This window comes from Argiope bruennichi, chromosome 4 (genome assembly GCF_947563725.1).
Source record: "Argiope bruennichi chromosome 4, qqArgBrue1.1, whole genome shotgun sequence".
Taxonomy (NCBI): Eukaryota; Metazoa; Arthropoda; class Arachnida; order Araneae; family Araneidae; genus Argiope; species Argiope bruennichi.
The window spans coordinates 51,279,576-51,302,105 of record NC_079154.1 but is presented as its reverse complement, the minus strand read 5'-3'; the positions used below and the strand labels follow the sequence as shown (position 1 = coordinate 51,302,105).

The 22,530-nt window shown below is 28.3% G+C and overlaps 1 protein-coding gene across 1 annotated transcript in view; it reads right to left on the bottom strand.

Annotated features, from left to right (window-relative positions):
* Positions 1-4,829: 4,829 nt before the first annotated feature.
* Positions 4,830-22,530, bottom strand: part of LOC129965594 (phospholipid-transporting ATPase ABCA3-like) — a 40,616-nt gene continuing 22,915 nt past the window's right edge. The window contains exons 1-4 of the mRNA XM_056079624.1: positions 22,168-22,236; positions 10,569-10,772; positions 6,495-8,036; positions 4,830-5,123 (exon numbers count right to left, since the gene is read on the bottom strand). Of these exons, the coding sequence (XP_055935599.1) occupies positions 4,882-5,123; positions 6,495-8,036; positions 10,569-10,746 (1,962 nt within the window). The 5' untranslated portion in view covers positions 10,747-10,772; positions 22,168-22,236 and the 3' untranslated portion in view covers positions 4,830-4,881. Of the gene's footprint in view, positions 5,124-6,494; positions 8,037-10,568; positions 10,773-22,167 lie in introns of the transcript that reaches the window.

Below are 22,530 nucleotides of genomic sequence, written 5' to 3'. Positions count from 1 at the left end.
TTAAAAATTTTTTTAAACAGTGTATTGCCATGAAGACATGCAAAACAGTAAAACTTCAAAACTCTAGCACAGCGATATGAGTGAAAAATCTGTTACAAAATTATCTTTTTATAAACATGAAACAAATCAAGCCAAAGTATGTAAACACTGTAATATACTAATGTATAACTTCGTTCTTGTTTAATTCTTCAAATTACTCAAGAACAGAAAAAAAAGCTAAAGTTGTGTAAATTATAGGAATCTACGGCACTGTACTAGCATTTAAGATTGATCTCCACAAATCTTGGAAGTTAGGACTTATTTCAAAAACGGACAGACTTACAAAATAATAATAATAAATAAATAAATAAAAATAAATAAAAACTTGTAAAAATAAAAAATGTTTTCGATTCAATATGAAAGAAACCTTTTGAGAGCCAGATAATTTAATTAGAGTCATACAGTATCACTGCTATAACTATATCAGTGAATAAATGTAAAACAATATTTTAAAATGAATGTAAATTAATTATTAAAATTAACATTCTAATAAAGAATTTATTAAAGAAGAATAAAGGTTAACTGAAGGTAACAGAATAAAGGTTAGTAAAACAGAATAAAGAAACGCTATAAACAGAAAAAAGGATAAAATGCTGTTCTTAAGTTATTACACGTCAATAATTAAATTTATTTTCAAGTGCCTACCTTTTTGTTGAATGGACTAACAATTTACATATTGAAATGTATCTGCATGCTTGGATATTCCTGTCTCAATAATTGTTAAAGTCGTACAATGATAAGCAATGTATCTGGTATTTTACCTTATTCCGATGAAGCAATTTAGAGACTTTGGTCTACTCCAAGACAAGTAAATAGAGATTCACAGGCGAAATTGATGTATGAGAAAACGAGGATCACTGTAGATGTCACTTGGCCTCATTTTGAAAGCGTATATTCAAAATAAAGGCCGTGATCAGAGTAACAATAAAGCAACCAAATATTGAGCTTAGTAAAAGGCTGATTTTGTAATATTTTATCTGTTTTATTTTGTAATGTAATATATATATATATATATATATATATATATATATATATATATATATATGTAATAAATTTTGAAATCCGGTCGGCTTTTTAATATGTAACATTATTTTATGTGAAGCAGGATGCAGTTTGAAGACAGTGAAGAGATTTTTTACATTTTTAAATTCTTTTTTACATTTTAAAATTCTTTTTTACATTTTTAAATTCTTTTTAATCCATCGGGAAAGCATAATTATTTACAAGCAGAGACGCGGACAAGACGTCCGCCGCAGCGCAGTACAAAAAGCCGAAGTGGGGAAGAAGGGCCGAAATAAATTATCCCTCGCCTTATATAACCTTAGATTTTGATAGGGAAAATATTTCTCGACAGTGCTAATATATTATTAAGATTCTCATAGGGATTACTGACGTCTGTCAATCACGTGTAAGGGAAACACAGGGATCTCTTAAGAAAGAAAGTGCTTACGGGACATTTTTACCCCTTCACGCCGAGCGTGTGAAAATATCGGCGTTTAGCTGACTAAGCAATTTTATGAAGCTTCTCTTGAATTAATTAAGTAGAGAAAGTGGAATTGGATCACGAAATAAGAGAATATTTTAGAATGAAGTTACTATGGGCTAAATTAAGATAAAATCTTGGAAATTAATTAAATTGAAATTAAAAGTTTAAAATATCATTACATATATATATATATATATATATATATATATATATATATATATATATATATATATATATATATATATATATATATATATATATATATATATATATATGGATGTAGATTTTAAGTAAAATCATTCTTCTTCATTTTTGATTCCCAAGTATCTCATAAATGAATTTAAACATGGGGGTATGTCCTAAGTGTTGAGAATGACTGCTTTATTAAAATTTTAGAGCATTTTCATCTCCATTTTTCCATGATTAAAATTCCGTTATTCAGAGCTGCTTACAGAAGTAATCATTCACCTGAAAAGTGAAAAATTTCGATGGGACATTGAACAAAAGCTTTGAAAAAATACGCAGCGAATAAAATAAATTACTCTGAAGAGAGTGAATTACGTGAAAATCCGAAGTATGTGAGGTTATTTTCTGGATGAAAAATATAAAGCATCTCCTTAGGGTGACTTGGATGCCTTTAATATCCTTTTTTTTTACCTCCCATCCCACAACTAGTAGAAATTTAATTATCAACCATCAAAATTATAGAAATTCTCCTATTGGTCAGCATAATTTATTTCAGTTTCCTGACCCCGATTGGTCTTCTATGTTCTTGCTACATTTAGGTAAAAAAAAAAAAAAAAAAAAAAAAAAAAAAAAAAACTAAGCAGTGGCAAAGAAAAAACTTGCCTTCAGATTCTAAATGCTACCAAGTTTTTTAATTCTCAAAGTACAGGGAGGGCGAAATACAGATTCGCTACACAGATTACACAACGTTGATATCAAGCATTTGTCGCTGTATAACATATAAGCATTCTCGGAGAACTTGAATGCTGCTCTAAGAGTTTGAAATTTTGCCCTCCTTAATCAACAACCGCCTCTAATCTGTAGCAATGTATTTTTTTTTCAGAATGAAAAATCAACGACCTGTTTTTTTAAATCTCATTATTTGTTTTTGTTTTTTTATTCCAATAGCAATTAACGAACTGTTCGAAACCTGCCCAAAGTCCGACATTTTCATATAGCTAATGCAGAATCAGTATTCTGAGAAAAAATACTAGCAAAATTGCGGTCAGCATTTTTGAAATGAATGTCATTTATTTGTTTTTATTTCTTCTTCTTCTTTGAATGTTTTCCACCTTCCTTTGTTAAATCATCCATACATTTCTGATTAATGGTTGCGACTGTAGACGAGTCTGAATATGAGAATTTTAATTATGGATATCCTGCGAATTTTCCATCAAGATATAACCTACATTAATAATAAAAAAAAGACTGCATTTTATTCAAAATGTGAAATAAACCTATAAATTTTTATTTTGTGTAAAACCTTTGAATTATTTTAAAGGAGTCTTGAATAAACTATCGTTGAATTATTTTAACGGAGAAGAGGATACCCAGATTAGTTTCTATAAATATTTTTGTTTTAATTCTAGCAGGTATAAAATGAAGCAATATTTTAAAATATCAAGGTCAAATTTCACTAACGCAGTCTTTTTTTTTTCAAACAATCGTAAATCCAAACAAAATGGCAGAATGAAAAGGAAACCAAAAATGTTTTTATCTCCACTCTTATAAACTGAAAAAAAAACAAACTTTATCTGCTTGTTTGAAAATGAATACTTTTAAAATGTGAGTACATTGCCCAAGACAGAGAAAATAAGTGAAGTAATCGGATTTACGATTAGATTGCGTAAGAAATCCTTGAAAATATTTGCTTCTCGTGCAGGAGCTGTGAACAGTCATAGCAACTGTTCAAGAAGAAAAAGGGAAAAGTGTGTTTCCGAGCTCGTTTATATTAAAACTAATTTAATAGTTACATTTAAATCTAACTGAATTACGATGAAGAGATGCAAGATTCGTAATTCAGTGAGAGTCCACTCACTATTTTCATGTACTCGCTTTTTATAAACATTTATTTTTTAACCCTTTCCCACTTCACTTACTAAAAAAGCAAAAGATTTTATCTAATAAGGTGGGTACTAAGAAATTGCTGAAAAAGTTAAGTTTTTTTTTAAGCACCATAGCCAAAAAACGAATTACCTTTTTACATTCATCTGGGTACTTGCTATGCATAGGTTGTTTTCTGTTTTAAAAATTAAGCATTGTTTTCATTGAAAAATTTTTAAATGATTAATTTTAAATATATATTTTTAAATTTTAATATTAACTTCCGCAACAACATAAAATTTTAACATTTATTTCTACTCTGCAGAAGCACAACATCTCCTACTGTGAAACAAATTTTTGGTTGGGACAAAAACGTAAAATTTTTTTTTAAAAAAACTATTATTACCAAGAAATTAAATCAACTTTTATAACATCAATAATAAAAATCTGGGATTCTTTTTAAATATTTTTCAAAATTAATCAATAACCAGTTAATTTGGATGGATACGTCATTTCTGAAAATGTTGATATTGATGTAGAAACATTTTATGTAGATGTAGAAAAAATTTTGTATCTGATTTTTATATATTCAAAAACAAATAAGATGGCTGGAATGGAAAATATAAATTTTTTCTGTGTTAAATCACTATATTTAGCAATTCAGAACATTTGATTTGAAGCTTTATAAAGCTAACGGCTAAAGCCCTCCAGGATGGCAACCACCAAAAAATTTGCAAAACTACTAGAAACCATGATAGAACATTGCGCTTGAAATACTTCATTTGCTTATTTTACAGCTTCAGGTTTAATATTTTCACGTTTTTTTCCTGTCTTACACAGCATTCTATAATAATCTGAAAAGGCCACGATGTTTAGTATCATGTATTAAGTAATATAAGTATTTGAGTGTGCTTATGATCTCTATTTTAAGAAGTGTCAATTTACAGTTGTAGCAGGTGAATTTTACAGTTTCGGAACTTACAATCAACATGTAGGTTTATTTACTAAATTAAACTCCAAAAACTTGAATGTAATGCAAATTCTCAGTTTCCATTTATCACCCAAGTTAATTAACTAAAAAATTCAACTTTGCCCTTTATGATTTCTAAAAAATGGGTCGCAATGTTTCAGAATTCCTGTTCTAGAGCATTTAAATTATATTTATATTGTTTAAATCTGGAATCTTATTGATCGAAATAGTAATATCAAACAAACTATTAAGTTTTGAAATTTTAATACTGAAACCACAAGAACGCAAAGATAGCTAGGAATGAACTTTTTTCTGAATAACAACATTTGAGAAGTGTTCAGACACTCAAATACGGTTTTTGGAGATTCTGCTGCAACAATTCAGATCCCAAGGGAAGCTTAGAGCTGTCTGATTGGTGATTGGTTTTATTGTGACTTTCCTGCTTTCTTATGGTGAAGAAATATAATAAGAGGCTGGTGATGAAATCAATTCCGAAATAGATGCTAATGTAGATGAACGTCTGATGAGTACCAAGGTAATCGAATCCCAATCCTGCAAATACACATCCCAGGCCAGCTCCTGTAAAGAATAAAAGAAAAAATATTTTCAACGGAAAACACTATCTCTATTAGTTTGTTTTTCGTTTTTTAAGATCACAATTAAAGAAGACCCTCAAAATTAAAGAAAACCCTTTGTGAAGTAAAATTCCATTAATAACTTATGAAGATATTCATCGTAAAAAAAATCTACCATGGATGCTTATTTTACTTTAGGTAAAATAAAATATCCTCTTCTGTAGCTACATGCTGATTATTTCGGAAAAAATTACATCAATTTGAGCAGAGGCCAGATGACGAAGACGAAATCCATGGGGGCATCAAATTCGCCTGCCAGCAGGAGAATATTTCACATCGACGGGCTTTACGTGTACCAAACGCATGCACACGGTGGACACATTGTAAGAATCAGGACTTGAAGCCAAAACTTTACAATCTAATCACCACAATTGATAGAAAATTATAAGGACATCCTGTTATGACTCTTAAAATTGCTTGTTTGATGCATTTGGAAAAAAAATATGATGAATATTAAATTAAAGAACAAGATCATTCTTCAGATCTGTATTTCAATTTTTGGAAAAGAATATGCCAGCCAATATGCATCTTCTAAAATTTATCTGTTCAAATTAAGCTACTTCTAGTTTTAAAGCGAAAGTCTCAAAAATTAATTATTACTCCATTTCGACATGTATTTCATATATCTTTTGATAAAATATAAATATTATGATATGTTTGTGATGCACGATAAATGCTTCTATATGAATTGTTTCCTTTTGTTGAATCAAATCTTTTGATCCATAGGTTGGAATTTCTGAAATTTCATTTGTTAAATGTTATATTTTAAAAACTGTTATTGATATGCATAGCATTATTATTTTAAAAGCATATGATTATATCTTAATAGTTACAATATTTGTAGACTCACTTGCATTTTCCCTGGCTTCAAGTGGAGGGATAAAATGCTTACAACATTCTTTTAAAGAAACCTAAAATTCCCTGTCCAAAGTCTACACGTGTCAAAGAACATCAAAATCTCCTTGTAAAATCACTGAAGGGATAAATTTCACTCTCTTAAGAATTATTTTCTTTCATCTAATTATTATATTGTCAAAGACCAGTAGATTTTCTTATCCTTTTGCACAGCTATAATGAAAATTATTTTCTCTTGATATTAGGAAAAGAATACTTTTAAAATTAAACATTTTTAAGGAAACTACTAGAAAGCATTTTACACAGAGCATAATCCTGATGGATTTATTTCACTGCAATTAATTTTTATTTTTATCTCTCCAAAAAGCGTTCCATTAAAAAATTCTTAGAACTGCAACTTGATAAAGAATATTAAAAGAAATGGAAAAATGAAAACATAATTATGAATCATTAATCTTACCTAAACCTTCATGAGTGGTGAACAAAATGGATTGAGTCGTTGCTTCAGTACCAGGCTTGGAACGCAATTTCCCATAAGTTGCTAAAACTGCATAATAAAGTCCATATGTAAGACCGTGACTAATTTCTATGGGAAGTACCCACCACGGATTATAAAGATAACCATAGAAAAGAAATCTAAGTCCATAAACCAATAATGCAGCACTTAAAATCTGATAGTGTCCAATCTTCCTTATGATACGTCCAGAAAAGAACATGCATGGAATCACGCCAAGGAAACTTTCGACAGCAATTGTTAGTCCACCCAGAAATTTAGTGCCTCCTAAAGTTGTAAGAAACCATATCAGATAGAACCATATTATACCGATGCCAACTCCGTTCATTAAATTCACAAGCTCAAACGACAGAAACTCCTTTGATCTGAAGATTATTCCTACATCGCTGAGAATGCTTTTGGAAAATTGAGGTTTCACGATGTCCAACTGAGTGATATTCCACATGAATAAAAGCAACATTATTGCCATCAGGATCCAGGATGAAATAAAACCACCTGTGTGTTCGTTTAACAACCCTCCGATTGGTGCAAGGAGACCCCAGCCAATGTTGCCCCATAACCGTAACTTGCCGAAATCGTCATTAGTCCTTTGAATACTTTCACAGCAAGCTGTGTCGACCAAAGTGAAATTAGCATTTTCACAGATGCATGAAATAGAAAAAAGTATAGCAAAGATCCAGAAGTGATAAGTTCGAAAATCACTGATAGTTTCTTGTTCAAAATCCTTTGCATCGATTAAATTATTTGCCGATGAATTTTGTGCTAGACATGACATAAACATTTCCCGAGAATCCTTAGTTATTACAGAGCACTTAAGTAAAGGACTTCTTTTCGGAAATCGATCAGCTTCATGTGATTGATGCTTTCGTATACAAAACAGTTCTTGGCAATTGCTAGAATTTTGAGAGACGTTATGATGACACAAGCAAAAATTTGAACAAAATGAGTATTTTTGATTGCAAAATAAATATAGCTCTTCTTTATTAATTGCTTTGCTAAATAAATAAAAAGAGCTGCCTTCAAAACGGTTGGTGGTGAAAAATTCATCAGAATTGTTCAAACAATTATCGATACCAATAAAACAACTCATGCAAGTTCCATTTGGAAATTGAATTTTTGTCAGGTTTGTAGATTTCGTCAGTGAAACCTTATTTGTGATCTGTTTAGATTGCAGGAAATTTCTGTATTCATTGTACAAATTTGTCGAATTCAAGTTTTGTCCTACGAGAAATGCTGAGAAATTTCCTAGCTCACGTGGTTCTACTTTAGGGATCGCAAGTAGTGAAAAAAGACATGTCAAACTAAGAAGAGATAAAACACATATAACTACTTTTAGTTGATTAAAATAATCAGCAATATAACCGATGAGTGGTTTGGTGAATACGAAAAGAAACATCTGCGCCGTAAGAATTGCCCCCAAAGATGCAGCAGCGAATCCAAGTTCTTCCTTTGCATATACAGGTATGAATACTAATGCTGGTGCAAGACCTTAAAAAGTAAAACAAAATCACGTTAGCTGTCATATCATCACGTAATATTATGAATAAAAAGTATGATAATTTAGCAAGCAAGCAAGTTTTAAAAAGCATAATTATGAACCAATTCCAAATCACAAATTGTGAGATATGATTTCATAAGTCATCACAGAAAAAAGAATGCGAATGATGCTTATTTCTAAATTTAAATGTTATGATATGAATTTTCTATTTTGTGTCGAGCTGTAGTTGAGTTTTTTGTCCGGGATTTTTTGCATGATAGAGAGGATAACAAGATATAAGAACAAGAGATAAGATAGAGAGGATAACAAGATTAATTTTTAAATATGTTTAATAGAAATTTTTAAAAATGGGCTCACTTATGTGAAAAATAAGATTGACAAAATTTCATTTCGATGAAACAACGTTAAGGCCAACCTCATAAGGTATAAGTACTAAAAAAAACCCAGATATTTTCCTCAAACAATGGGAGGAGGGTTGTTATAACATTAAAGCGGTTTATTTCAGGAACTTTAAAGCCAATCTCATAAGGTATAAGTACTAAAAAAACCCCAGATATTTTTCTCAAACAATGGGAGGAGGGTTGTTATAACATTAAAGCGGTTTATTTCAGGAACTTTAAAGCCAATCTCATAAGGTATAAGTACTAAAAAAAACCCAGATATTTTCCTCAAACAATGGAAGGAGGGTTGTTATAACATTAAAGCGGTTTATTTCAGGAACTTTAAAGCCAACCTCATAAGGTATAAGTACTAAAAAAACCCCAGATATTTTCCTCAAACAATGGGAGGAGGGTTGTTATAACATTAAAGCGGTTTATTTCAGGAACTTTAAAGCCAACCTCATAAGGTATAAGTACTAAAAAAACCCAGATATTTTCCTCAAACAATGGGAGGAGGGTTGTTATAACATTAAAGCGGTTTATTTCAGGAACTTTAAAGCCAACCTCATAAGGAATAAGTACTAAAAAAACCCAGATATTTTCCTCAAACAATGGGAGGAGGGTTGTTATAACATTAAAGCGGTTTATTTCAGGAACTTTAAAGCCAACCTCATAAGGTATAAGTACTAAAAAAACCCCAGATATTTTTCTCAAACAATGGGAGGAGGGTTGTTATAACATTAAAGCGGTTTATTTCAGGAACTTTAAAAAAAAATTTCTAGACAAAGATCCGAGCTTTTTATTCCAATAAATAATTTAATGAACATAAAAGACATAAATTATTCCACATTCCAATGCTGATAAATTATATTTATTTTATAATCTTGCTCTTTCATAATCACTTAATTGCAGAGTAGTTCTTGATCTATATATAAGATAGCACGAAATGCAGCTAGGAACGTTCCAGGATACATGTCAGGCTCCTCTATCATAGAGAGGTTATTTGTTACGGAATGCAATCTCCTCCCCTAATAAAAATATTTTTAAAGTCGAGAAGACAAATCTTTAGGCATTTTAGTTCTTTTCCATAGATATTTCAGATATGAAAAAATTAAAATCTCAGGAATTAAATAAAAGAATGCAAGAAACATAGAACAAAGTTATCGCTGAAATGCACAGAATGACACATTTTAATAATAAAAATAAAGAAGTTCTTTAAAAACACTACTTTTTTTTAGTTTCTTTTAAAAAAAGTAACCAATTTTCTTGTCAAAAATCGAGTGATCAAAACAAAAACAAGTAGCGGTGATCGAAAAATTCTTGTATATATAAATTTGAATATATATTACATTCATAATATCATTTACAATTAACGTATATCAGCATACTATCATATATATATATATATATATATATATATATATATATATATATATATATATATATATATATATGATAATAATACACACATCTGTTTTGACCCCCAGATGTTAAACAAAAAAAAAGAGTAAATGAATAAATCTAACCCCACATTTAAGTATTTAAGTACTTTAATAAAAGTATTTTCTATAAAAAAAACTTATAAAAGTATTAAAAGTTAAAATTATATCATTTAACTTTTAATATATCTCCCAATTCATTCATATAAAGCCTTGTAATAATTTTTCTCTCTAATTCACTATCAAATGGCGATTTTCATGCGGAATTAAAATTTAATAAAATCAATAAATTGATTGATAATTAATTACTGGAAATTTAAGGTATTGCACTGTCATCAGAAACAGTCAAATGTGCAAAATTTCACAACTCAAGTATATTTGAAAGTGAGTGAAAAATCGGTCACAAAATTCCATTTTTGTGCCCTTGAAACAAATTGGGGGGGGGGACAGATTGTAGAAAATAATTAGAATCTAAATTTGATCTACTTCCCCTTCGAATCAATATTCAGATTTGTTAAATTACAACGAAGCAAATTTATTGTTCTTTGTTTTGGCGTCTCACAGATCGCCATTTTGAAAATTTTGCTGTATATCAGTAAAATACTTCGAGTTTTAAAACGAAATTTATCTGGAAGTAAAAATTCATTGATACCATATTAATATAAAAGCAAGAAGGGGGGAAAAAAGGCAGAGGACACTTTACCTCCATTGTGTAAGAAATAGATAATCTTGAATCTAAGCATTTCTTTATTAAATTTCGGAGGTTCTTTTGACTGCTGTTTTTCAAGTGTTTTACGTATGATATTACAGACATTTGTATTATTCATTTCAATAGCTATTGTTCTTGGAGACTTTGCTTTTTCTGAAGCCTGTTCCTTCATATCTGGAATGATTTATTCTTGTTATCCTGTAAAAAAAGGAAAATTATCATCAAACTAATTTTGATAAATATTTGCTATCAATAAACAATAGATTGTGCATAGTAAACAGTGAAAATTGATGAATCGGCTTCGTCTAGAAGTTCCATATTCTTGTGAAAATGAATATGGAATACAACAGCATTGCTCGGTTGTTAAACATATTTTATATAAATATGCATAATATTACAATTATTTTTTATTATTTTTTTAAATTGGAATATCAATAAATATTCTGGAGAGGGAAAAAAACGTTTATTTGAATAAATAAATACAATTTTAACATGATAATTTCATTATTTCCTAAAAGAACATATTTTAAACTACTTTTTTGCCTAATTTTCATTCTTATTAAACCGCATTTTTTATATCATAATTGTTTTATTTTTCATATCCTTCAAATATCTTTACCCAAAAGTTGGTGATTTTTCTCTCTCATTAAAACACGAAAAACAAATATTCAGATTTCTGGGAAAGAATGGATTTTCGTATTTTGATTTAAAGATGAGACCTTAAACGTTTTTAATTATTGCTATACTCTCTGAAAAGTAAGCCCTAATTCAAAATAATTAAAAGAAATGCGAGCATGTTCTTTCATGGGATTTTATTACTTCACGACAATGCTTGACCATTTGTTGCCGACGACACATAGAAGTTAATTGTATTATTCAGAAAATAACTGAAATACCCACCTTGTATTTCTGACTTGGCACCGAGTGACAACCAATTATTAATTCATATCAAATCATCCTTTGACATTAAGCAATACTACAACACCAATCAAAAATGGAAATGCTCTGCAAAGGTGACAACATTTATTTTCAAAAATGAATGAAAAATGGATGATTGCACATGAAAGGAGCTTTAATGAGGTCAGATTATATGAAAAATTAGCTGTCTGTATGCTCTTCCATGTAACAATAAAAATCTCTTATTATTACATGATTTAATTATGCAGATAATTTCTCACAAGGAGACTGGTTTCTAGCGCATAACAGAAGAGGAAATATTAATAACCATTTTAGTTCCTTTAATGCAAGAACCAAAATAATTTAACTTTTCAAAGATCCACAGAATGTGTAATTATTTTAAGTCTTTTATTGAACTTGTTCGAAATGCGCTAATTATTTTCATGTAAAAAGATTTACTATTTTCATGTAAAAAAAATTAGTTACTTTTTCAAATAGAAAAAAAAATCTATATAAAAATTATAAGATATTAAAATTTAAATGAAATAACTGAATATTTCACAAAAATGTTTCTTAAAGGTCCAAAGACACTACACATTTCGACCTTCAAAAAGTTCTCATTAATTGACAAATGAAACTAAAACGTCATAAGTCATTATATACTCATTAATAGGGCAATTCAGCAATTATTTTTGCCATTTCTGATGCGAATTGTCACTTTAAAGGAGTTCTCTTATCAGCGACTAAAAATGATAATGAACTTCTAGTGATGAAAGTTTTAATATCAAGTATGTCTCATTTTGTAGGGATAAAAAAAAAATCGAATTACAGTTGTTTCAAACGTGAAAATCCTGCATTTTTTAAATAACTTTTTGCATAGCACATTTTTATAGTAAATAAAAAGCATACTTTTTTTAGTTAATTATCCCTCCTTCAGTCTTTAATTTATTATTAATTCCCCCTTCAGTCTTCAATTTATTATTAATTATATTGAAGTATTATGGAATCAGGAATTTTTTTTTTCAAATTCTATTGCAATGGTACAGTTCGTATGGAGCAAAAATTTAACAAAATTAATTGGCTCATTATTAAGTTTAAAAATTTTTTTAAACAGTGTATTGCCATGAAGACATGCAAAACAGTAAAACTTCAAAACTCTAGCACAGCGATATGAGTGAAAAATCTGTTACAAAATTATCTTTTTATAAACATGAAACAAATCAAGCCAAAGTATGTAAACACTGTAATATACTAATGTATAACTTCGTTCTTGTTTAATTCTTCAAATTACTCAAGAACAGAAAAAAAAGCTAAAGTTGTGTAAATTATAGGAATCTACGGCACTGTACTAGCATTTAAGATTGATCTCCACAAATCTTGGAAGTTAGGACTTATTTCAAAAACGGACAGACTTACAAAATAATAATAATAAATAAATAAATAAAAATAAATAAAAACTTGTAAAAATAAAAAATGTTTTCGATTCAATATGAAAGAAACCTTTTGAGAGCCAGATAATTTAATTAGAGTCATACAGTATCACTGCTATAACTATATCAGTGAATAAATGTAAAACAATATTTTAAAATGAATGTAAATTAATTATTAAAATTAACATTCTAATAAAGAATTTATTAAAGAAGAATAAAGGTTAACTGAAGGTAACAGAATAAAGGTTAGTAAAACAGAATAAAGAAACGCTATAAACAGAAAAAAGGATAAAATGCTGTTCTTAAGTTATTACACGTCAATAATTAAATTTATTTTCAAGTGCCTACCTTTTTGTTGAATGGACTAACAATTTACATATTGAAATGTATCTGCATGCTTGGATATTCCTGTCTCAATAATTGTTAAAGTCGTACAATGATAAGCAATGTATCTGGTATTTTACCTTATTCCGATGAAGCAATTTAGAGACTTTGGTCTACTCCAAGACAAGTAAATAGAGATTCACAGGCGAAATTGATGTATGAGAAAACGAGGATCACTGTAGATGTCACTTGGCCTCATTTTGAAAGCGTATATTCAAAATAAAGGCCGTGATCAGAGTAACAATAAAGCAACCAAATATTGAGCTTAGTAAAAGGCTGATTTTGTAATATTTTATCTGTTTTATTTTGTAATGTAATATATATATATATATATATATATATATATATATATATATATATATATATATATATATATATATAATAAATTTTGAAATCCGGTCGGCTTTTTAATATGTAACATTATTTTATGTGAAGCAGGATGCAGTTTGAAGACAGTGAAGAGATTTTTTACATTTTTAAATTCTTTTTTACATTTTAAAATTCTTTTTTACATTTTTAAATTCTTTTTAATCCATCGGGAAAGCATAATTATTTACAAGCAGAGACGCGGACAAGACGTCCGCCGCAGCGCAGTACAAAAAGCCGAAGTGGGGAAGAAGGGCCGAAATAAATTATCCCTCGCCTTATATAACCTTAGATTTTGATAGGGAAAATATTTCTCGACAGTGCTAATATATTATTAAGATTCTCATAGGGATTACTGACGTCTGTCAATCACGTGTAAGGGAAACACAGGGATCTCTTAAGAAAGAAAGTGCTTACGGGACATTTTTACCCCTTCACGCCGAGCGTGTGAAAATATCGGCGTTTAGCTGACTAAGCAATTTTATGAAGCTTCTCTTGAATTAATTAAGTAGAGAAAGTGGAATTGGATCACGAAATAAGAGAATATTTTAGAATGAAGTTACTATGGGCTAAATTAAGATAAAATCTTGGAAATTAATTAAATTGAAATTAAAAGTTTAAAATATCATTACATATATATATATATATATATATATATATATATATATATATATATATATATATATATATATGGATGTAGATTTTAAGTAAAATCATTCTTCTTCATTTTTGATTCCCAAGTATCTCATAAATGAATTTAAACATGGGGGTATGTCCTAAGTGTTGAGAATGACTGCTTTATTAAAATTTTAGAGCATTTTCATCTCCATTTTTCCATGATTAAAATTCCGTTATTCAGAGCTGCTTACAGAAGTAATCATTCACCTGAAAAGTGAAAAATTTCGATGGGACATTGAACAAAAGCTTTGAAAAAATACGCAGCGAATAAAATAAATTACTCTGAAGAGAGTGAATTACGTGAAAATCCGAAGTATGTGAGGTTATTTTCTGGATGAAAAATATAAAGCATCTCCTTAGGGTGACTTGGATGCCTTTAATATCCTTTTTTTTTACCTCCCATCCCACAACTAGTAGAAATTTAATTATCAACCATCAAAATTATAGAAATTCTCCTATTGGTCAGCATAATTTATTTCAGTTTCCTGACCCCGATTGGTCTTCTATGTTCTTGCTACATTTAGGTAAAAAAAAAAAAAAAAAAAAAAAAAAAAAAACTAAGCAGTGGCAAAGAAAAAACTTGCCTTCAGATTCTAAATGCTACCAAGTTTTTTAATTCTCAAAGTACAGGGAGGGCGAAATACAGATTCGCTACACAGATTACACAACGTTGATATCAAGCATTTGTCGCTGTATAACATATAAGCATTCTCGGAGAACTTGAATGCTGCTCTAAGAGTTTGAAATTTTGCCCTCCTTAATCAACAACCGCCTCTAATCTGTAGCAATGTATTTTTTTTTCAGAATGAAAAATCAACGACCTGTTTTTTTAAATCTCATTATTTGTTTTTGTTTTTTTATTCCAATAGCAATTAACGAACTGTTCGAAACCTGCCCAAAGTCCGACATTTTCATATAGCTAATGCAGAATCAGTATTCTGAGAAAAAATACTAGCAAAATTGCGGTCAGCATTTTTGAAATGAATGTCATTTATTTGTTTTTATTTCTTCTTCTTCTTTGAATGTTTTCCACCTTCCTTTGTTAAATCATCCATACATTTCTGATTAATGGTTGCGACTGTAGACGAGTCTGAATATGAGAATTTTAATTATGGATATCCTGCGAATTTTCCATCAAGATATAACCTACATTAATAATAAAAAAAAGACTGCATTTTATTCAAAATGTGAAATAAACCTATAAATTTTTATTTTGTGTAAAACCTTTGAATTATTTTAAAGGAGTCTTGAATAAACTATCGTTGAATTATTTTAACGGAGAAGAGGATACCCAGATTAGTTTCTATAAATATTTTTGTTTTAATTCTAGCAGGTATAAAATGAAGCAATATTTTAAAATATCAAGGTCAAATTTCACTAACGCAGTCTTTTTTTTTTCAAACAATCGTAAATCCAAACAAAATGGCAGAATGAAAAGGAAACCAAAAATGTTTTTATCTCCACTCTTATAAACTGAAAAAAAAACAAACTTTATCTGCTTGTTTGAAAATGAATACTTTTAAAATGTGAGTACATTGCCCAAGACAGAGAAAATAAGTGAAGTAATCGGATTTACGATTAGATTGCGTAAGAAATCCTTGAAAATATTTGCTTCTCGTGCAGGAGCTGTGAACAGTCATAGCAACTGTTCAAGAAGAAAAAGGGAAAAGTGTGTTTCCGAGCTCGTTTATATTAAAACTAATTTAATAGTTACATTTAAATCTAACTGAATTACGATGAAGAGATGCAAGATTCGTAATTCAGTGAGAGTCCACTCACTATTTTCATGTACTCGCTTTTTATAAACATTTATTTTTTAACCCTTTCCCACTTCACTTACTAAAAAAGCAAAAGATTTTATCTAATAAGGTGGGTACTAAGAAATTGCTGAAAAAGTTAAGTTTTTTTTTAAGCACCATAGCCAAAAAACGAATTACCTTTTTACATTCATCTGGGTACTTGCTATGCATAGGTTGTTTTCTGTTTTAAAAATTAAGCATTGTTTTCATTGAAAAATTTTTAAATGATTAATTTTAAATATATATTTTTAAATTTTAATATTAACTTCCGCAACAACATAAAATTTTAACATTTATTTCTACTCTGCAGAAGCACAACATCTCCTACTGTGAAACAAATTTTTGGTTGGGACAAAAACGTAAAATTTTTTTTTAAAAAAACTATTATTACCAAGAAATTAAATCAACTTTTATAACATCAATAATAAAAATCTGGGATTCTTTTTAAATATTTTTCAAAATTAATCAATAACCAGTTAATTTGGATGGATACGTCATTTCTGAAAATGTTGATATTGATGTAGAAACATTTTATGTAGATGTAGAAAAAATTTTGTATCTGATTTTTATATATTCAAAAACAAATAAGATGGCTGGAATGGAAAATATAAATTTTTTCTGTGTTAAATCACTATATTTAGCAATTCAGAACATTTGATTTGAAGCTTTATAAAGTTAACGGCTAAAGCCCTCCAGGATGGCAACCACCAAAAAATTTGCAAAACTACTAGAAACCATGATAGAACATTGCCCTGTTCTAAATTTTTCAGATCAATTTTCTTTAATAGGAAATAATAATAGTTTTCATAAATAGTCAAAAAATTATCATGCCGCTTCCCACTTCTGAAGTTTAATAAAAGGCTCTTTTAAACGTTTCAAATTTCAAAAATTTAATTTAAGAAACTGCTTTTTAACCTATATTTAATTATATTTAAAATAACCTATATTTATATTTAAAAATAAATAGAATGTTCTTACTTTAGTTTTATACACAGAAATATCCGATTATATCCGAAAAGGATTTCACAAATCATAGTTTTCATAAATAACAGAAACAAATTCCTGAAGTTAAAAAGACGCAATCTCTATAGTTAGATATAAAATGAAAATAAAAAAGATAGTGCACTAAAAAAAAATTTTTTTTTTGAAGCTAGCGCGGTACAATATATCGCTTTACTGTAAAATATAAAAATATTAATAAAGTGAAAAATCTTATTTAATAAACTGGTTTAAAGTTTTGAGTTTTAAATTAAAACAATGAAAACGATTGTTTTTAATTACAATGTTAACACGTTTAGCGAGAATTGACGATTCGAAGAAGCAACGACATTGTTTTAAATTTCAGTACAATAAAAATCATTGCTAAAAATTTTGTTTTAAAGTAATTTTTCAAAAATTACTATAATTAAAAATGGATTCATGCAAACAAAAATGGTATCATTGAAAAGCCACATTTTTAAACCTTTAAAACAGTGTAAAAATAATTTTTGTGCGATAATACCCATTTATGTCATGGTGAAAACAGGTGAAATTTTTATTTTTATTTTTTAATTAGACTTCTAATTAAAATTTGGAAAAAGTCGTTTCTTAGTGGGCCTTTAATATCCAAGAAGCAACTTCCTGCCATATTTCACGTTCCTAATTTCAATGGTTTGTACTACGCGTTGCTCTGACAATCAATATAGACTTTTATACATATAGAGATATTTTGAGGGGAAACAAAAAATAAATAAATAAAATTCTGTAAAAGTTAAAAAATGATTGAATCTGAATTCTGAAGAATAACAGTTTTGAAATTCTTTTTTTTTTTTTTTTTAAAGTTTAAAAAAATTCTAGCAGAATTTTTTTTATATATTAACATTAAAATGTATCGAGATTGGAACATCAAAGAATTTCCAAATGTATGAAGATATTAATTAAAAAAACCATAAAAGAAATCACGATATTTGAAAACCTGTGGTTTCAAGTTAAAATTTTATTGTACTGGATTTTACACAATCTATTAACTTAATCACACACTAAAATAAATTCAATTCAGTATAATACTACAAAATCCTTTTAATAGACTGTTCACCAGATTGCTCTGAAACGAAATATTAACAAGAACAATGATCGAATGCATAAGGGACTAAAGAGGCCACACTGTGTTTTTAGCAAAGCTTCTCCCATGTCGATATATTTCGTCAGCGCACTAAATTCATCCTGTATTCTTATTTTCTGTTCGTCAGTCCAATTTGTGTATTTTTCTTTAACAACTCGTAAAAAATTTAAACATACATTTATCAGGCATAACTAAAACAAATTATCTATCTTCTTCTTCAATCTTTGAATGCCATTGAAGTTCGAGCGAGTCTCAACCAGTATGACATAGCACGTATTTTGAGATAACGTTCCGATTTCAATAAGCAACAATTCACATTTTTGAAGAAAGAGGGAGTAGGGAAAGAATCATTAAAAATTATCTTAATTCGTTTTGGCACCCCTAGATCTATTTTACCCAGGATTTCTTCTACGAATTCTTACCTTTTGTTGGTATTTCTTTTTATTGATATATCCAGTAAAAAAAAAAAAAAAAAAAATCTTTTTGAGCATGCTTCCATATATAGTATATACAGTGTAAAAGGAAATAAAATAATAAAAAAAATTCTTCACACTTCTCAAGAAAATTAAGCACTATTTAAGGACCTTTTTTTTAAAAAAAATTAAAAACGTTTGATTAAAAATGTTTTTTTTTAAAGTCAAGCACTTTTTATGACGTTATACAGCCTATATAGATTTAGTGGATATATCGGAAAAATTATATGTTATAGTTGTGGAAAGTCGTACATTGGTTTTCTCTCGATTCAAAGCACCTTTGAAAATATATACATGAAACAGCTGCTTATTCTAATGCTTTCGACTAACTTAACAATGAATATATATGAAACAAAATTGTACAGTTTTATAGTTTTTCTTTCTTTCTTTCTTTTTTTTTTTGGCAAAACATATATTTTTTTCGCTGCTAACTTTAGCTTAATGCTCATGAAAAGCGTACTTTGCATTGACTTAAATACTATATCCATTCAATGACCTTAATAATTGATATAGAATTTCACATTTAAATTAAATTGAGATCAGATGCAACTATTTAAAAAGAAAAAAAATCAATTGGTAAAAATGATATAAGAAATTATTATTTTTATTTATTTTTAGTTTCATGGTAGTTGAGGTTAAAAAGTTGTTTTAAAGAAGCCACTAGATAAGTTTGTTAAGGCTTCACTGTAATAGACAGCGTTCCTAGTAACCCTTCCCTATCCTAGTTCCAGTTTTTGAATTTTGCTATATAGCTTTCATTATATTCGATTTATGGCAGCAATTTAGAACATCTAGCCATCTATAACAATTTCTTGTCAGATTTTTTTCAAGTCCTTTTAATAATTCATAAATGCGCTCACAAAAGATATCAATTTTTTTTTTTCTGATTTTTGCGCTGAAAATTTATTGTTCTTTTAGCTGGTTATAAATTTCAATATTTCTTCAATTGATAGAAATTTAACATTCATTTTTGCAACAAAAAAAATGTTTGCTGAAATGAATACTAAAAAATATAAATAAATCGTTTGCTAGTATATAAAACTGTTTGCTAATATAAAAAATATAAATAAACCATTTGCTAGTATATAACATAGTTTGCTAATATAATAATTCTAGCGCCCGATGCATCCAACAACAAATGCTCAGTTGGATTTGCAATTATCAATATAGGTGAAACAGCCACGCGATCAATTTTAATTTACAATAGCAGTTTCACACGTGAGGCTTTTGCAATTCTGCATGCGATAACAAAGTTCGTTAATCAGCTAAAAAATACAGCATATTAACTTACAGTTTGTCTGTCTTGAAAGCTCTCAGTCTCAAAAAATCCATTCCCAACATATCGTCAATCTTTTGGCATAGGAAATCCCAACAGACAATAACAAGTTCAATTAATTGATTTGTACCACAGGGCACTTCGACACTGCCCAAAACAAACTTGCTAATAAACCTAGCCCAGACAGATCAAGCAAAATATATCTAAATGGATATTATCGAATGATCTCATCCAGTGTTTAAAAAAGAAATCAAACAAAACGAAAACGAAACAATATGGAAGAAATCCAAATTTCATGCATCTCAATACTATCTTAAACCTAACATCACTTAACAGAATATAACAGAAAACATAACGTCTTTCTGAACCTTTTCCGAAACAAAATCTGATTCAAGTCAAGCTTTTCCAAATTCACTTTACTCTCGTTCCATTTTTCTTTATTTGCAGGCAATAAGAAAATATAAAACATATTATTTTTACAGAAAAAATATCAAAAACAGAGACATCTTAAGAAAAGAATTTGGATGCCATCTACCGTCATTCAACTGGATTTTTGTTCCCTCTGAAGAATCAAACACAAAATCAATCATCATGGAGTTTCTTCCTCGTATTCAAAGCCAATTTTTCCTCCCCCCCCCCCAAAGTTGAATTCAATCTTTTTTCCTTATATATATCCTATATATATCCTAAAAGTACTTTTACAAACTCAATTCAATATTGCTTTTCGCAATTTGAGATAACGTTACTATAGTGAACGCATATCTAAGAAAGCTTAACAATAAATTAAATAAAATGGTAAGAAAAAGATAATAAATTTTACATACATACGCATTGCGAATTTTTGTTTTAAAACCTCACTCCACGTTCTAATATCATTTCTTCATATAGAATAGGTTATCAAAGTTATTTTTATTTACTCTCACTAGCAAATTGAATTAAAGTAAAATGAAATAATTATATATGAATATCTCGTGATAATTTTTTGCATATACAAAAGAAAAGTAATATCAAGATAATTATTTTACATAATCTTGTACAAATAATTGATCTTTAAGATTTCATGACATTTCAGAGAAAAGAATAAAAACATGAAAAATGCAATAAGCAGTTGAAGAAAACCATATAAAGAGGTGAAAATGTAAACACCTGCCAAGCTAGTTTGCTTTATCAAACTAAAAGCAAAATAAAACTCTCCACTGTGTTTTTCTTTTAAAGCTTTTAAAAAATATGCTTTATTTTTTCGAGATGGCGATCTGTGAAAATCGTTCTCAAAATAAACAATTTCGTGAATCATTTGATTGACAAAATAAAATGAATAAATATGTATCAGGAAGTATATGAAATTTGGGATTTCAAGATGTGAATCATATGCAGTTCACTACATTCAAAAGCATTCTTTTTCTGGTCTGAAGACCATAAATTTAAAAAAATTTAAAACATACTTTTATTAATATCACAAAAAGTAAAAAGGTGGGGTTTTTTTTTTTTCTTATAAGAAAGAACTGAAAACAAATTGAAAATTAATCAAATTTATATTATATTTTAATTTGAACTAACACTCAGGAATTTTCTTTCTAATAATATTTCATCATGGACTTTTAGAAGAAAAAAAAATAAAAAAAAAATTAAACTGAGCTACTTTTTAAAATAATGATAAAATCGAATTTCAAAAACTTTCTTATTTTTTCCTTCTTCTTAGTCTTTAGTATAAACCAGAATAAATTATTATAAATATTATGATATATAAAAATCATATTTTTCTCAACTTTACCGGAAGATGCCTTCAATCATAAACAATCAAAATTTAATTAAAATTAATGGACTAACTGATGATAATTTCCAAAAGTATAAAAATAATTTATTGTTATTATAAAAAAGTAAATGCACGTAATTCTAATACATCAATAAATGAGAGATAAATTGATTATAGTATTCCATCTTCATTAACTTAGAATAAGCTACAAAAATAATAAATAAATAAAAACTTATGAATACCGTTCATTCTGTTATAAATACAGACTGTTTCACAGAATTTTATACATTTTTATAAAATAAGTCTTATTAGAAATTTAATTATAGAATTTTCTGTAATCAAATAACTAGAAAAGAATACATATATTGAAAAATTATTATTATAAAGAATTTATAAGTTATAATGAATAAAAAGTTTAGAAACAGGCATTAGTTACCTGAGGACGAAAAGTACTTAACAATAGATAAATGTTAAGTTCTTATTTTACGTATTGTTTCACTTCGGCAGACGATTTATGAGGGGAAAAAATTTTAACTCAAAATTTATAAATGAAATTTTCGCAATTCGTCCAAATTCCTTTCTACTGTCTTTGCATCTTCGTCCTTATCTCCATTGGCTGTAAATGGTGCATAAAAACTCCATTTCAGATGAGTGGTTTGTTGCAAGTTGTATTAACTCGAGATATTCTTTCTCTGTGGTATGTAAATGCTATATCATTAGTCGGTTGCCAGATCTAGAGTATTTTTTATTTTGATATTTATAACAGTAAACATTTTTAAAAATAACTTGCAAGTTTAGA